Raw genomic sequence first — 17,405 nt, 5'->3', positions numbered from 1 at the left:
GTAAATGCCCCAGGCAGCAAATGTCGTGTTTGGCATCTGACTCCGTGGCGTCTACACCAGCCCAGCTTCTCTTGCATTGTTCTCAGTGAGGATGTCTCATGTGGGGTTCACTCTGCCCTGGATTTCTCAGTCTTTGACCCCCTTATCTCCAGTGATCTTTTCCTCTACTTGGCCTCAGTCACATGCTCACTTTGCCACTTGGCCTTGTCATCACCAAAAAGCTACTTCCGCTCCATCTTTCCAGCTTGCTGGCCCTTGAAAATACTTTGTCTTCTCTTTCTGTCACACCCACCAAATAAAACTCCAACTCCAGATAACCCATCCATCCTTCCTGTTCTTCTCTGAACTCATTCAGATGAACCTGAGTGAGGAAAATCTCATAGCAAAGCAGAGAGAACTGTAACTCAACACAGCCTCAGATGCCACACACTGTGAAGTAGGCCACTGGCTTCCCCCTTCCTAAAAATGAGTTCACAACTTCTCACACCTCACACCTTTATGCTTTCTTCCTGTCCTCCAACTCAGCTCACTGTTAGTGACCTTGTCTCATTCCACTGAGAATGTGGAAGCCACCTTCTCATGTCTACAAGGTAAGAGCTCCCTCATTCTCCTGTCCCAAGTGCCACACACCTGTCTCCACCTCTTCCTTCCATCCTATCCCCATGAGGACGTGTTCTCACGGCTCTTGAAACCAATCTCTGTGGTACCCTTCTCAGGGATTTTGGCCGTTTATTATCTATTGTTATTCCTGGGGCTTCAACTTCTGTTTGTTTTGTTTTTGAAACAGGGTCTCACTCTGTCACCCAGGCTGGAGTGCAGTGGCAGGATCACGGCTCACTGTAGCCTCAATCCCCCTGGCCCAAGTGATCCTCCCACCTCAGCCTCCCAAGTAACTGAGACCACAGGCATGTGCCACCATGCCCAGCTTTTTCGTTTTTTGTTTTTGTTTCTGTTTTATTTTTTTTGAGACCGAGTCTTGCTGTATCGGCCAAGCTGGAGTACAGTGGCGCAATCTCTGCTCACCGCAACCTCCACCTCCCAGGTTCAAGCGATTCTCCTCCCTCAGCCTCCCCAGTAGCTGGAAGTACAGGCGCCCACCCCACGCCCGGCTAATTTTTGTAATTTTAGTAGAGGCGGGGTTTCACCATATTGGCCAGCCTGGTCTCGAACTCCTGACCATGTGATCCGCCCACCTCAGCCTCCAAAGTGCTGGGATTACAGGTGTGAGCCACCACATCTGGCTTTTTTTTTTTTTTTTTTTTTTTTTTTGGTAGAGACAGAGTCTCCCTACACTGCCCAGGCTGGTCTCAAAATCTTATGCTCAAGTAATCCTCCTACCTCAGCCTCCCAAAGTGCTGGGATTACAGGCATGAGCCACTATGCCTGGCTTCAACTTCTGGATTCTCCATGGGGTCATTCCCATCATCCTACAAATATATTCTGGAATCTCTCATCAAGCAAACAGCAACAAAACTCTCCTGACTTCACCCCCCTCCTCTGTAGCTCAGGCTGCCTCCTCTGAGCGCTGGACATTTATCTCTGTTTATGCCTTGGTGCCATCTCCACTAGTATGTCCGGAGGCACATCAAACTTACTATGTCCAAATTAGACTTCCCGATTTTCTTCTGCTTACCTGTTCTACCTACAGTTTTTCCCATTTCAGGAAACACCGACCCGTGGCTCAGGCCAACATCCTAGGAGTCATTCTTCATTCCCGGGCTTCTCATTGTGCTCCTGTCTTCCTTCATTCAGTTCTTCACACAGCAAAGAAAGCATTTTTTTTTCTTTTGTGTTAAAACTGGGAGAACAGACATCTTTGTCTTGTTCCTGATCCTACGAGGGAAGCATTTAGTCTTACATCACTGAGTATGGTGTTAACTGGGGACTTTTCCTAGATGTGCCTTATGAGGCCGAGAAGAGTCCCTTCTGTGCCTTGCTTGTTGAGTGTTTCTTATCATGCAAAGATGTTTAATTTTGTCAAATATTTTTTTCTGTGTCTATTGAGACAATCCTGTGGTTTTTGTCCTTTACTCTGTTGATGTGGGGTATTACATTAGCTGATTTTCAAGTTATACTGGCCTTTTTATATATTGCTCTGTCCAGGTTTTTTTTTTGTTTTTTTGTTTGTTTGTTTGTTTGTTTGTTTGTTTTTGTGATGGAGTTTCACTCTTTTTTGCCCAGGCTGGAGTGCAATGGTGTGATCTCAGCTCACTTCAACCTCCGCCTCCTGGGTTCAAGTGATTCTCCTGCCTCAGCCTCCCGAGTAGCTGGGATTACAGGGGCGTGCCACCACACTTAGCTAATTTTTGTACTTTCAGTAGAGACCGGATCGCCATGTTGGCTAGGCTGGTCTCGAACTCCTGACCTCAGGTGATCCGCCTGCCTCTGCCTTTCAAAGTGCTGGGATTACAGCCGTGAGCCACCGCACCTGGCCTCTGTCCAGTTTTCTAAATGTTTTGTTCCGGGGTTTGCATTCCAAAGTGTTCCTTCTGAACAAATGAGATGACATCACTTCTCTGCTTTAAAACTCTTCCGTGGATTCCCACCGTACTACAGAGGTCCCCTTCGGAATTCGGCCAAAGCTGCCCTCTCTGGGGCCTTTGTGCAATGTCGCCCCTTTGCTCCCAATCCAAGTCCTTCCCTGTCGCACTTTCCAGGTCTCTCACTGGCTTCTCCTGGGAACAGTTTCTAATAAATCCCCTGCACGCAAATCCTCTTCTCAGGTGCCACTTGTGCAGATCAACCGCCATGCAGGAGAATATTGCTCTGTCCCCTCAGCCCTCCCACACCCCAGCCCCCTCACCCTAACTGGGCTCTGTTGATTTTCCTGCAGGTGATTTATGCCCTGAACACCCGCCAGGATGAGGCTGAGGCCAACATGGAGGCGCTGCGGGAAGCGCACCAGGAGGAGCTCCAGAATGCGGTGGCAGAGACCAAGGCCAGGCTCCTGCAGGAACAGGGCTGCGCAGAGGAGGAGGCCCTTCTACAGCGCATCCAGACCCTGGAGAGCGCCCTGGAGCTGCAGAAGAGGCTGACGCAGGAGGCGCTGGCTGAGTCGGCCTCGTGCAGGCTGGAGACGAAGGAGAGAGAGCTGAGGGTGGAGGCGGAGCACGCCGAGCGAGTCCTCACGCTCTCCAGGGAAATGCTGGAGCTCAAGGCTGACTACGAGAGGAGGCTCCAGCACCTGACGAGCCACGAGGCTACCCCGCAGGGCCGGCTGCCCCAGGAGAGCCCTGAAACCAAGTCGGAGCCAGGCCAGGGCCGGGAGATGCAGGAGGTCCTGCTAGAGGTGCAGCGGCTGCGGGTGGAGAACCAGCAGCTGAGCAAGGACTACGCCCGCAAGGCCGAGGAGCTGCAGGCCACCTACGAGAGGGAAAACGAGGCCATCCGGCAGGCCATGCAGCAGTCGGTGAGCCAGGCCCTGTGGCAGTGGCAGGAGAAGGAGTCGGACCTCCGCAAGAACTTCCAGGTCCAGGAGTCAGCCCTGCAGGCTCAGGTCCGGAAGCTGGAAGGAGACCTGGAGCACAGAGGCCGCAAGATAAGTGACCTGAAGAAGTACGCCCAGAAGCTGAAGGAGAGGATTCAGGTAAAGCAGCATCTCTTCTTACAACCCCAAAGGGATAAATTAGCAGGGCTGCTTATTGTGAACCTGCTATAGATCAGGCACTGTGCTAAGCACTTGCCTTCTACGGAGGTGAGCCCTATTATCTCCATTGAATTCACCTACATTCATTCCACACACACACACACACACACACACACACACACACACACACACAGACACTATATATATATATAGTTTTGTTTCCTTATTTTTGAGACGGAGCCTCACTCTGTCACCCAGGCAGGAGTGCAGTGGTGCGATCTCAGCTCACTGCAATCTCCACCTCCCAGGTTCAAGCAATTCTCCTGCCTCAGTCTCCCTAGTAGCTAGGAATACAGGTGCCCACCACCATACCCAGCTAATTTTTGTATTTTTAGTACAGACGGGATCTCGCCATGTTGGTCAGGCTGGTCTCCAACTCCTGACCTCAGGTGATCCGCCTGCTTCAGCCTCCCAAAGTGCTGGGAGCACAGACTCGAGCCACTGCGCCCCACCCACAGATATTTATTGAACACTGACTATCTGCCAGGCCCAGGGCTATGGGCAAGGGACACGTGGTGAGTTAGACTTGGTCCCTAACATTGGAGAACTTGGAAACCTACAGTCTACAGATGAGAAGCTAAGACCGAAATTGAGAGGCGTAAGGACTAGCCTACACTGGCACATGGCTAATAAGTGTTTGAACTCAGGTCAGCCTGATTCTAAAGCCCCTGTTAGTTTCATAGCAACCTAAAATCCCCAGGACTTTGTGTTTATAGAGAGCAGGATCATGGATGATTCAGTTATGTGAGCCCCACAAAAGCACAGAGCCCCATCTCTACAAGTAGCAGCAGTTAGTATTTCTAACACTCCCTGAGCATTTTTTTTTCTACTTTATCTCATTTAATCCTCACTAAAGGAAGGCCAGAGGATGAGGAGGGATTTGATGAGCCCTGGGCCACTGAATTCCACTGACTCAGGGCTTCTGCTGTGCATATACCTGCCTCTCAGGTCTGATGGCTATTCTGTGTACACAGGATGTCTCTATACAGAGCTATAACCAGAGAAATGGGACCCTTCCTGTCTGTTTAGGACCTGGATGTGCAGCTTAAGGAGGCTCGACAGGAGAATTCAGAGTTGAAAGGCACTGCAAAAAAACTTGGGGAGAAGCTGGCTGTTGCCAAAGACAGAATGATGCTGCAGGAGTGTCGTGGGACACAGCAGACAGGTGAGATATCCTGGAATGATTTCCTTAAAAGACCCAAGGTTAGCTGCCAGGTTGGTCTGGTGCTACTGGCAGCCTTAAGCCTGCTAAGGGAGCAGAGAGGAGGGGCAGGGCTGCTTGATCTGACCTGCCTGGTGGGTGAGACCAATCCCTGCAGGGTACAGGTGAGCTGACACCTACAGCTGCCCCACCTGGAGCTGGCTCAGGTTGGACATCTAAAAGGTGTGATGTGAAAGGACCCCTTGCCCCCAGATATTTCCCCACCAGGCTCACCACAGTGCCTGAAATTCTTAGCACTGACTCGCTTCACCCCCCACCACTTACACAATGCTTTATGCTTTTAACATCATTTAACACAATTATGCTATTGAGTCTTTCCAATAATTTTGTGTGATAAGTATTGTCAATCTGGTTGGGCAGATTGATGGTGGTTCATGCCTGTAATCCCAACACTTTAGGAGGCTGAGGAGGGAGGGCTACTTCAGCCCAGGACTTTGAGACCAGCCTGGGCAACATAGTGAGACTCCACCTCTATGAAAAAATTAAAATTAAAAAATTAAATACAGTCCAGGCATGGTGGCTCATGCTTATAATCCCAGCACTTTGGGAGGCCAAGGCAGGTGGATAACCTGAGATCAGGAGTTCGAGACCAGCCTGGCAAACATGGTATAAACCTGTCTCTACTAAAAATACAAGAAAATTAGCCAAGCACAGTGAGGGGTGCCTGTAATCCCAGCTACTTGGGAGGCTGAGGCAGGGGACTCACTTGAGCCCTGGAGGCAGAGGTTGCAGTGAGCCAAGACTGGGCCATTGCACTCCAGCCTGGGCAATAGCAACAAAACTCCCTCTCAAAAACAAAAATTAAATTAAATACAAAGTATTGTCTTGAAATTTGGGGCTCAAGTGATCCCCTCACCTCGGCCTCCCCAGGTGCTCGGATTATAGGCGTTAGCCACCATGCCCAGCCCAAAAAGTATTGCCAATCTTTCATGTTACAGATGAAGAAATGAGACCAAGAAAAGATAAGTGGCTGGCTCAAGGTCAGCCAACTGGTTGGTGACAGAGCTCTTGCTTGTATCCAAAAATACATGATTCTAAGTGCCTTCCCCTAGGCCCCTCAACAGAAAGCTCTTGACACTGGGAGATATAACAAAGGCACAAAACCTGGGAGCTGCCTTCAGGGAGCTCATGGGCCTGTACCTTACAGCCCACAGCATGCTTTGGTATCTAGACACGGCCCAGGCAGCAGACGAATAACGCGCATGGGAAAGACGCCACCATGGGGCAGAAAGGTGCAGAGAAGGGGAGGTACTGGTTCTGCAGGAACCAGAAAGGTGTTGTGGGTTTCGAGCAGAGGCCTCAAAAGTGGGACATGAGCACTTCAGAGAATATGGGAGGAAAACTTAGTCATTCTGCTTATATTAAATACTGGTTTTTGTTGCATCCTTTAAATTCCTATTAAAAGAACATATTTGAAACATGCTCAATTTTTTTAACCTATAGAAACTGCAGTCAAAAAGATTTGGAGGTTATTTAGGAAGGTAGAGCAGGGCAGTTATTTAAGCTCACGAGGCTTCTTGAGAAGAGATGAGAATTGCTACCTTGACCGTGCTTCAGGGTCAGCAGACCACAGGGCAGGAATTACACAGGGGATGTTGGACAAAGTGGTTGTAAAGCGGAACAGGGGCCTGACAGCAGAAAGCCTTGAACAAGAGGCCATGGCCAAGAGCATTCCAAATAATGCTGAAATGTATGCTTGCAGATGCCATGAAGACTGAGCTAGTTTCAGAGAACGAAGTCCTGGGGGAAGAGAATGACTTGGAAGCCGGCAATCTTCATCCTCAGCAGGATCAAAGCTGTCTCAAGGAGTGCCCTTGCATGAAAGGAGGCACAGATATGCAGGTAGTGTCTGACCCAGCCCTGGGGATGGAGAAGGCACAGAGAGCTTTGCTATCTATTATAAGCATCAGGTAGAGGCCAGTCCCCAAGCATAGTGGATCCACTTGGAATCAGCAGACCCTGTAGTTCCTGGAGTAGAATTCCAGACAACTTACTGCCTACTCCATGCTACTGGAAACCAGGAGACTGAGAATGTAGCAGAATCCTCCCAACACTATATCATCGGCTTCTGGGAAACTGGAAACTGGAAAGTGGCTTAGGATCTCATTGCATGTTCCCAGTCAAAACAAGCAAAGCATTATTTAAAATCTACCATAGTATGGTCTGAAGTATCTGATCTCATGATAACAGATACACCATTGCAAAAAGCCCTTTTCCAGTGGTGGAGACTTTTACTAACATCAAATATATAGTCTTGTAAAATTGATTGCACCTTGTGCTACGTGCTGTAAAAACAGTGTATAAACGTTGTAAAAGTTGGATGAAAGGGAAATGGTGATTCCCTGCTCCTCACCCCTCCCCAGTGGTTTTACAAGGTCCTTTTTCTTTTTATAGACCAAGAAAGAGGCAAGTGCCGAGACAGAATATATGAAGCAACAATATGAAGAAGACCTTCGTAAAATCAAACATCAGACAGAAGAGGAGAAGAAACATCTCAAAGACCAGCTAGTGAAGCGACTGGAAGACTTGGTAAAGAAGCACACCGTGGAAATCAAATCCGTTCGCTCGTCCGTGGAGGCTGAAAGAAAGAAACTGCAGAAGGTGAGACCTACTTCCATAGAGACTGTTCTGGTTCTTTTTTCTTTCTCCCACCTCCTTTCTTTCCTTTTTTGTTCCTTCTTTTCTTCCTCAAACATTTACTGAGCTCCTGCTCTGTACAAATGTAAGCTTATTCTCTGAATACACAGAGATGAAACATACAGTTATGATAGATAGCACAGCTCCCTATGCCTTCTCCAAAGGGAGTTCAGGGTCTTTTGGAGGAGACGGGGGACACCCCCTACAGGCCTGGAGTCATTGACATGGGGTGGAATTGCGTCACGAGTGGTGAACTTAGGGAAATTCAATTCTACTTACTCTGCAAAACACACAGAGAAATACCATCAACCAAAAATTCATGCCTGGAGGAGTTCCTGGATCCAATTCCCCACTCTATCACCACACTTCAAGTGATTTAACCTGGGCCTCCACAGAGGGAAATTCCACACGCCTCAGGATCCTAATTTGTAAAATGGAGGATGATAATAATAGCACCTTGTAGAGTAGCTGCAAGGATTTAATGAGGAACCACGTGAATACACAAGGCGTATCCTAGTGCCTAGGACACGTGGGCAGCAGGTCGATACAGGTGATTAATCAGCAGCATGCCAAAGTGAGGGAAATTTCTGTCTCTGTGTGCTGTTCCACTCTCCCTCCAAACAGGGTGGCTTTCTGCTGGCAAGGCGTGCAAAGCCTCGTCTCTTGTATTTGCTGGAATAAGTAAGTAACATATGTTAAGATTTCAGAAAAGAAGGAAGTATGAAGCAATATCATTGTGAACGTAGGTGGAATGCTTTGTTTAATTACAAGGAGGCCTCTTTATAGCCCAAGATTCTGCAGTACCAGCTTTGAGTGTCCACTGAAAGATAATCCTGTATCACTGGGGCATGCACTGTTGTGTGGGGGTTACGAGTAGTAAATACTCAAGATTATGTGTTAAATGAACTTGTGAAAGATCAAGACTAGTCTTGGATCTAAGTCTTAACCCTGACACAAGCTGTGTGACTGTAGACAGGTCATATAACCTCTCAGAAGCCTGATTTCTTTTTTTGCTTTTTGCTTTTTTTTTTTTTTTGGAAACGGAGTCTTGGTCTGTCACCAGGCTGGAGTGCGGTGACGCAATCTCGGCTCACTGCAACCTCCACCTGCCGGGTTCAAGCATTTCTCCTGCCTCAGCCTCCCAAGTAGCTGGGACCACAGGCATGTGCCACCGCACCCAGCTAATTTTTGTATTTTTAGTAGAGACGGGGTTTCACCATGTTGGCCAGGTTGGTCTCGATCTCTTGACCTCGTGATCCGCCCTCCTTGGCCTCCCAAAGTGCTGGGATTACAGGCGTGAGCCACCATGCCTGGCCTAAAGCCTGATTTCTAAAATAGGGCTAAATACTTCAAGGGCTTATTATGTAAATTAAATATGGTATTATAGTATATATAAACCCTTAGTGCAAACATGTAATGAAAGTTCAAGATATGGTAGGTATTGTTAATTTTTTTGTTGTTTTTTTTTGAGACAGGGTCTCTCTCTCTTGCCCAGGCTGGAGTGCATTGGTGTGATCATGGCTCACTGCAGCCTCAACCTCCTGGGTTCAAGGGATCCTTCCACCTCAGTCTCCTGAGTAACTGGGGCTGCAGGTGCATGCTACCATGCCTGGCTAATTTTTAAATTTTTCTGTAGAGATGGGGATCTCACCATGTTGCCCAGCTGGTCTTGAACTCCTGGACTCAAGGGATCCTCCCACCTTAGCCTCCCAAAATTCTGGGATTATAGGCATGTGCCACCATGCCCAGCTCTCATTGTTAATTTCCATGTGCATTGGGTAACATAATGTGTGATAATATTATTTCATGACCACTATACTTTATGAAGTACCTCATACTTTAGAACACATTTAATCTTTCCAACAATATTACAAAATGTTCATATCCCCATTTAGAGTTGAGGAAGCTGAAGCTCAAAGATGTTATATATCAAGACACACAGCTAAGCAGTGGAGCTGCAATTCAAATCTGATATCCTGACTCCAGAGCCCGTGGCTTCCCCACCTTCACACTGGGTAGGCAGCTGTATTGAAAGCATTTTTTCTCCCCATGAGCTGCAACTGGTTGCACAAATCTAATCCTCAGACAAACAGATGGACACTCTTTCCATCCCCGGCCACAAGCAGCAGGAGGGACCGCAGCATGCTCTTGCAGAACTACAGGTTGCCCTGGTAACCTGTCAGCCACACCTGACCCTGAATGTGTAAATCTCACTTCAGCCTTAATAGGGGGCATGAGTCCATCTGGGATATGAATCATCTCACAATAAATTGCACTTACTTGTTTTTTTGGTTTTACATTTTGTTCGTTTCCAAGAACTGAGAATTTAAATTAGGCCATGCAGATTGGGAAAGGTGAAACCTTAAAGAGGCCTCCAATCTAGGGTTTATGGACTAAAAATAGGTATCATTTTCCCCTGTAGAGTTAGGAGTGCACTATTTCTTTCAGCCCTTGTCTGCAGGTATATTGTGTATCCTGAGTGCTACCCTACCCTAAAGAAAACACTATAGGAGGTGGGCTGGAGCTGACCTGTAGGCCTTGATGCCTTCCTTGACCCCAGATTAGATGATACTGTCACCGAATCTTGACGGACAGCACAGTACACTTCCTATAATTAGCATTTGCATACACTGACTCCTAGGGAAGGGGTGCAGATGATGTATTCAGCACCTCCTGAGCTGTGCTAATCACTTCTGCAATTCTCATTTGTATCACTTAGGATTCTTGGTGACAAGAATCACAAACCAAACTGGGAGTTTAGGCAGAAAAGGAATTTAACAAGCGTAATGGAAAACCAAGGAACTGGGCTTGGCAGCTACCCAGCCAGGAATAATGTCCCAAATCTATTGCAAAACAAATTAGAACACCTATGCTGCCACCTCTGAACCTGGACCTGCAGCTTACACAGCCAACACCACCCACACTGGGCCCTGGGCATTGCCTGGAGAACTGACTGAGCTATCTAATATGGAAGCCACTAGACATGTGTGGTTACTTAAATTTGAATTAATTACAATCAAATAAAATTTAAATTTCAGCTCCTCGGTGGCACTAGCCACATTTCAAGTGCTCCCTAGTCATATGTGGCCAGTGGCTACCCTACTGGCCAGCACAGGTCTGAGCACAGTGTCTGAGAAATCACACAGAAATGTGATTTCTGCACATTAGCTACGTCACACTGTGGAACATTCCATCATCACAGAAAGTTCGGTTGGTCAGTACAGCTCTAGAACAGCTGGCCCTGCTGCCCCTGGATACTGCAGGTCCAAGTTCTATGTGCCTCCCACTGTCCACATCATGGTCTGTGATTTGCAATCCAGGATAGGTGCGCCTGACTGGGGAGCTTCAGTCATGTGCCCATGCTCAAGCTGCAAGCAGTCTGGTGTTTTCCAGGTCTATAATAAGAGGAGGGCTCTGATCCATCAGATGGAGGGTTCTCAAACATCCAAATGGAAGGGAGGCTAGATCTTTGGCAGCCAAAGTGAATGACAACTCTCCACTCAGCATTCAGATCCTGACCTCAGCTCTGTTGTTGTTTTTCCACTTCATAGACAAGGAACTTGGGAAATTAAGTAACTTGAGTAGAACACAACTAAAGTTGGATATGAATCAGGCTTGTCTGACTCCATAGCCAGTAATTCTTGCTCTCTACCAGTCTATGTGTATAAAAGAATATACATTGCCCTGGGCCGTAGATCATAACATTCAGGTCCTCTCTCTGCCATTATCCATCTACTGTTTATTTACCATTGACTGAATGCATATTTATGTTTCGAGCAATGCAGGAATACAGGAATCGGCCATGTCTTCAGGGAACAAACAGTCTGGTAGGGAGGACAAGATCTAGTCAAACAACCAGAGTCAAATCAGTGTGTAATAAGCACTGTGCCTGGGGAGAGCAGTCTCACTGTCAAATCTTAAATATGTCACCTCGAACCATTATGGCCTCTGTTTTCTAATTTTAAATAACAAATATTAATGATATTTTCTCAAATTTTTTTCTTTATTTGCTACTACCACCAAAATCTCAGATTTTTTTCATGTTTCTATCAATTCCCAAAATACCCCTGGTTATTTAGAAGTATATTGTTCAATGTCCAACTATTTGGGACATTTCTAGATATCATTTTATTATTGATTTCTAATTTGGTTCCCCTGTGGTTAGATAATAGATTCAGTCATTTCATTCCTTTGAAATTTTTTCAGCTTGTTTTTTGCCCAAACGTGGTCTGTCTAGATGAATGGTTCATGTGCACTTGAAAAGAATCTGAATCTGCTGCTGTTGGGTGGAGTGTTCTATGAAAGCTAATTAGGTCAAGTTTGTTGATAGTATTGTTCAAGTCTGTTATGTCCTTATTGATTTTTCTCTACTGTTCTGTTGATCACTGAGAGAGGAAGATTGAAATCTCAAATTAAAATTATAGATTTGTCTATTTCTCCTCTTGGTTCTCAGTTTTGGTTTCATGTAAATTGAAACCTTTTTATTTGTGCATATACATTTAGGATTCTTGTGTCTTCTTGATGAATTGACTCTTATTATTTATGAAATATTATTTGTCCTGAAGTCTGCTTTGTCTGGTAATATATGTATATTCCAGCATGTTTACGGTTAGTGTATATTGGTCTATTTTAATCTGTCCTTTTACTTTAATCTGTGTCTTTCTATTAAAAGTGCTTTTGTGGTATACTTGGATCCTTTTTTATACAGATTGACAATCTCTGCCTTTTAGGGGACATTCAGACCATTCACATTTAATGTAATTATCATTAAGTGTACCATCTTGTTTTTCCTACTTGTCTCATCTGTTCCCCACCCCCTTTTCCCATTTAATTTGGATACAGTGAGTATTTTGGGGGTATTCCATTTTCTAGCTCCACCTTTGACTTATTAGGTATGCTCTCTTTTGGCAAAGTGGAGAGCTAGTGGTTACTCTAGGATTTGGAATATGCACCTTTAAATTTATTGGTCTGTCTTGAAATACATTACTTCACACATACAAACCTCATGATAATACATTTTCATTTCACCCTTTGTGTTCTTTGTACAATAGTTGTTATACATTGTATTTTATTTTATGCATGCTGTAAATCCCACAGTACATTGCTTTTATATTTGCTTAAACGGACAACCATATTTTAGAGAAAAAAAAGTTAATGAGAAAAAAGGGTCATTTTCCCATTTGTTTGCCATTTCTGCAGTCTTCATTCCTTTGGTGACTTGAAGTGCCTGTATAGTATTATTCTTCTTTAGCCTAAAGAACTTCCTGTAACATTTCTTGTAGCATGTGTCAGCTCCTACTCACAACATATTTTCTTTCTCTATTTTGCCTTCATTTTTGTTGGATATTTTTACTGGATATAGAATTCTAGGTTGACAGTTGTTTTTTCTTTCAACACTTTAAAGATGTCATTCAGTATCTTTTGGTTTGCATTTTCTTCTAATGAAAAGTTAACAGCCACATTTATCTTCTTTTCCTTGTGCATAGTATATTTCTTCTTATCGACTGCTTTCAAGATTTTCTCTTTATCACTAGTTTTCAACAATTTGATTATGATATGCCATGGTGTGATTTTCTTTGTGTTTTTGTTGTAGGCTCATTGAATCTATGAGTTTACAGTTTTCATGAAATTTGGAAATTTTACGGCCATTATTTCTTCCATTTCTTTTCCTGCTCTTGCTTCTCTTCTAATATTGTCCCACAAGTCATTGAGGTTCTCTTTGTTTTCAGATTCCTTGTCTCTCTGTTTCAGTTTGGATAATTTCTCTTGCTGTATCTTCAAGTTTACTCATCTTTCTTTCTGTACCATCTAATCTTTTTAAAAACCCATTCAGTACATTTTTCACTTTAGATATTATAATTTTTAGCCTTAGAAATTCCATTCTGTTCTTCTTTACAGTTTCCTTCTCCCTCCTCATTATTTTCATGGTTTCCTTTAAATTATTGAATATATTTATAATTGTTCCTTTAACATTGTCATCTCTGTCACTTTTGGGTCTTTTTTATTGACTGGTGGTTCTGCTCTCTATGAGACACATTTTTCTGCTTCTTTGCCTATTTAGTAATTTTGTATTGAATGCTGGACATTGAGAATGTTAAGTTGTTAAACATCTGGATTTTATTGTCCTTTTTGCTGAATTTTGTTTTGACAGGCAGTTAAATTACTTGTGAACCAGCTTCATTGTGTGAGAAATTTTTATTATGATAAATTATACATAATATAACACTTTCAATTTTCCAGATTTATTTTTAAGCTTGGTTAGGATGAGTCTAGAGTAGAATTTTCTCTAGCTCTAGTTAAGCCCTACTACTGAGTTGGGATGCTTCATGGGGTCTCCCATGTATTGATTAGTATCAGTGTTGGTATTATTGCTAATGACTGGTTCTGAGTGATTATTTAAGGCCTTGTACTGGTTGACTCTTTCAGCTGCATCATGAACTTTAAATATATACCAAATAATTACTTTTCTTTTTGAAAAAAGTTAACAAGTTTTCTCTTAATACGCCAACTGAAATCTCTACATGGTAATTTTCTGTGATTGCTCAGTTGTTGTTCCCTTACAGTGGCACTTTTACATCTCTTTTCCTCAATTACCTGTAATTGTAGACAATCTGGACAAAGAAACAGAAAATGAGTGTGAGTCCTGTATCTACATCTTATCAGCAGCGGGATTTCCTCTGTGTAAAATGGGAGCCATAAAACCTGTTTTCCTGGGTATCTGAAAGTTCAGTGAGAATAGAGTTTATGAAAATGCTCTGTGAATTCTTTAAATTAATGGCCCATGAAACAATCTTCCAGGTTTGGGATGAAGCAGTTTAAATATCTGAGAGCATTAGTCTCCTTTTTTCTCAATATCCTTGTCTTTGTTATTTTTTTTTGTTGTTGTTATTTTTTTGTTTTGTTTTCTCTTTACCTGAGTTAAGGGAATTTTCCTGTTGAAATCTTCAAGGTCACTTTGGGCTGAGCTGGACTGGGCATGCTTCTTTCAAATCTGTGTTCTCCAGTGACCCAGAACTGTTTGTTTTCTGAAAGCAAACCACATTATTTTGCACCCAACATGAAGCTTAGTAATGCCAAAAATTACTGCTGAAATTGATTATTTCCATCTGTGGGGGAATTTTTTTTCACATTAGGTTCATTTGTCAAGGTTACAGCTGAAGCTATGATTAATCACTTGTAGACTGGGAAGTTAAGCTATGTAAAATTAGAAATAGCCATTCCTTTATGCTAAAAATTATTATCACAGGTGATTGTCACTGTGCTGTTACAGTGAACACATCTTGGCAATGTTAGTGAGTGTCTTCTTTATTAAAGCATGTTAAACAAAACTTCTGTTCAATAAAAGCTTCTATGTATGAGAAGCTAATTAATGAAGTAAAGATAATGAATTTTTGTTGAAGGGATGGCCTTGCTGCTGATGATTGCTTAAGTTACCTGAACTTGTTTGAAACCAAAGGAGAATTTACATACTGTGTTTAGAAAATGTGCTCTCAGAAACAACAAGCCCTGCAAAAGGGGATCATAGATTTACTGAACAGAGACTATACACATGCTAAATATCCAGGTTTTTTTTTTCTTCTCTTTTGAGTGACTGACTCCAGGAAAAATGCTAAGGGCCTCCCCAGAGTCACTGGCCTAGGCTGGGCTTGGCCCCACAGGAAGTATAAAGGTATCATGCAGGTGATCAGCAGCAGTATCTTTTCAGATGTTCAACTTGGAAACCCAGGAGTCAAACATGATCCCTTTCTCACCCCTCACATTCAGTCATCCATCAAATGTATTAATTCTGCTTCTTCAATGACTGTGGAATTCCTCCACTTCCCTCTCTCCTCAGTGGTACCATGCTGATCCAGTCAACCTCCATTTCATGATGGACTGTGCGATGATTTCCCTGCCTCCAGTCTCCCCACTTCATGTAATCTAATCTTCATTGCAGTGGAACCTTCTGGAAATTCAACCTTGGTTTCAAACTCTCCAATCACTCCCTGTCATCGTTATAATGTATTAAATAGTTCCAATTCCTTAACATGGTTTTTAAGACCCTACAATCAGGCACACTCCTGATTGCTCTCTTCTACCTCATCCCACACCTCTCCCCTGTCCAACTCTGCCCTCCAGCCTTTTACTATTTATTTATTTATTTATTTATTTATTTATTCATTCATTCATTCATTCATTCATTTAGAGACAAGGTCTTGCTTTGACATGCAGGCTGGAATACAGTGATGCGATCATGGCTCACTGCAGCCTCGAACTCCTGGGCTAAAGTGATCCTCCTGCCTCGGCCCCCTGAGTAGCTAAGACTACAGGTACATGCCAACAAGCCCAGCTAATTTTTTAAAAATTTCGTAGAGATAGCGTCTCGCTGTGTTGCCAAGGCTAGTCTCAAACTCCTGGCTTCAAACAATTCTCCTGCCTCATTCTCCCAAAGTGTTGGGATTATAGGCATGAGCACACTCGATGGTTCCAGCCTTTTAGTTCATCTTTCATTCCATGTTCTTTACCTTGATGAAGAGTACTTTCTCCCTGCTCCCACATTTACCTGCCTGGTCCCATCCGGTTCTTAATGATCCTTCCAGTCCAGCTTAAACATGGGTTTTCCTACAAGTCTTCTCTGCTCAGCCTAGTGATGCTGTTGTCTGATACATGACAACCTCTGTACTCACACAGTCAAGCATTTTTCTGTACTAGGAACTAAATTTTCCTTAAGAAGGCGGGGAAGAAGCACAGTCAACCAATCAGGCTTTCCTGAGTTCAAATCTTGACCCTGGGCAAGGCGTTTAACCTCTTTAAGTTTCATTTCTTTATGTTTACAATAAGGCTTAGTGGTAGTACCTAAGTCACACTGCTTTCACAAAGACCAGAGAGATGATCTGTGTAAAGTGCCAGCAAATGGCATGTACTCAGCAAATGTCAGCTGCTGTTATCATGTCCATTAGATCTACAGGTCTATAATCAACTGACAGCCTAGGAGAGCTGCTCTACAAATACCTGCTGGATATTGTAACCTCTAATTCACAGGAAATTTTGGAGTGTCCGAGGGCTTGGTTCTTTAATGTCTTATATTTTCCTTCATGTTCTCTTCCTAGCTTTTCTCATTCAAATGCATGCCTCTATACATTCTGTATGCTGATGGTTCTCAAATGCATACTCCAACCCAGAACCCTCCCCTGAATTCCAGACCCTCTATCTATCTAATTAGACATCTAACAGATGTATCAAGCTTGACACGTGCAGACAAGCTCCTCAGATGGTCCCTGAATCCTCTCCTGTCTTCCCCACCTCAGTTTATGGTGGCACCATTCTCTCCTGGTGTCATCCTGACCTCTCCTTTCAGTGAGTCCTGTCACTCAACATTCCACATATATCCCAGGTTCTACCCCTCCTCCCAGCTGTACTGCCGCCACAGGCCCAGCCACCATCACTCTTACCTCAGTTACCACCACAGCCTCCTCCCAGGCCTGCCTGCCACTGCTCTCACCCAACGCCTCCACCCACATCAGTCTGTACTCAAGAAGGAAGCCAGTAGTGAAGCTGGGCATGGTGGCTCATGCATGTAATCCTAGCACTTTGAGAGGTGGAAGTGGGAGGATCGCTGGAGTTTAGGAGTTCGAGACCAGCCTGGGCAACATAGCAAGACCCCATCTCTAAAAAAAAATTTTTTTTAATTAGCTGGGCATGGTGGCATGCACCTGTAGTCTCAGCTACTTCAGAGGCTGAGGTAGGAGGATTGCTTGAGCCTGGGTGGTCAAGGCTGCAGTGAGCCATGATTGTGCTATTGTACTCCATCCAGTCTGGGTGACAGAGCGAGACCCTGTCTCAGAAACAAAACAAAACAAAACAAAAAAACCAGAAAAACAGTAGCCAGCTTATCCAAATATAATTGCAACCACGTCACTC

General features: G+C 44.2%; 1 protein-coding gene across 2 annotated transcripts in view; it reads left to right on the top strand.

The window, feature by feature from the left end:
• FAM184B (family with sequence similarity 184 member B) overlaps positions 1-17,405 on the top strand; it is a 151,068-nt gene that overhangs the window by 69,547 nt on the left and 64,116 nt on the right. For both annotated transcript variants that reach the window (XM_055385464.2, XM_055385463.2), the window contains exons 2-5: positions 2,834-3,586; positions 4,676-4,811; positions 6,571-6,710; positions 7,263-7,469. In XM_055385464.2, the coding sequence (XP_055241439.2) occupies positions 2,834-3,586; positions 4,676-4,811; positions 6,571-6,710; positions 7,263-7,469 (1,236 nt within the window). The remainder of the gene's footprint in view (positions 1-2,833; positions 3,587-4,675; positions 4,812-6,570; positions 6,711-7,262; positions 7,470-17,405) is intronic.

This window comes from Gorilla gorilla, chromosome 3, assembly GCF_029281585.2.
Source record: "Gorilla gorilla gorilla isolate KB3781 chromosome 3, NHGRI_mGorGor1-v2.1_pri, whole genome shotgun sequence".
Lineage (NCBI taxonomy): Eukaryota > Metazoa > Chordata > Mammalia > Primates > Hominidae > Gorilla > Gorilla gorilla.
The sequence above is the reverse complement of the archived record's forward strand: the minus strand, read 5'-3'. Positions and strand labels throughout refer to the sequence as shown.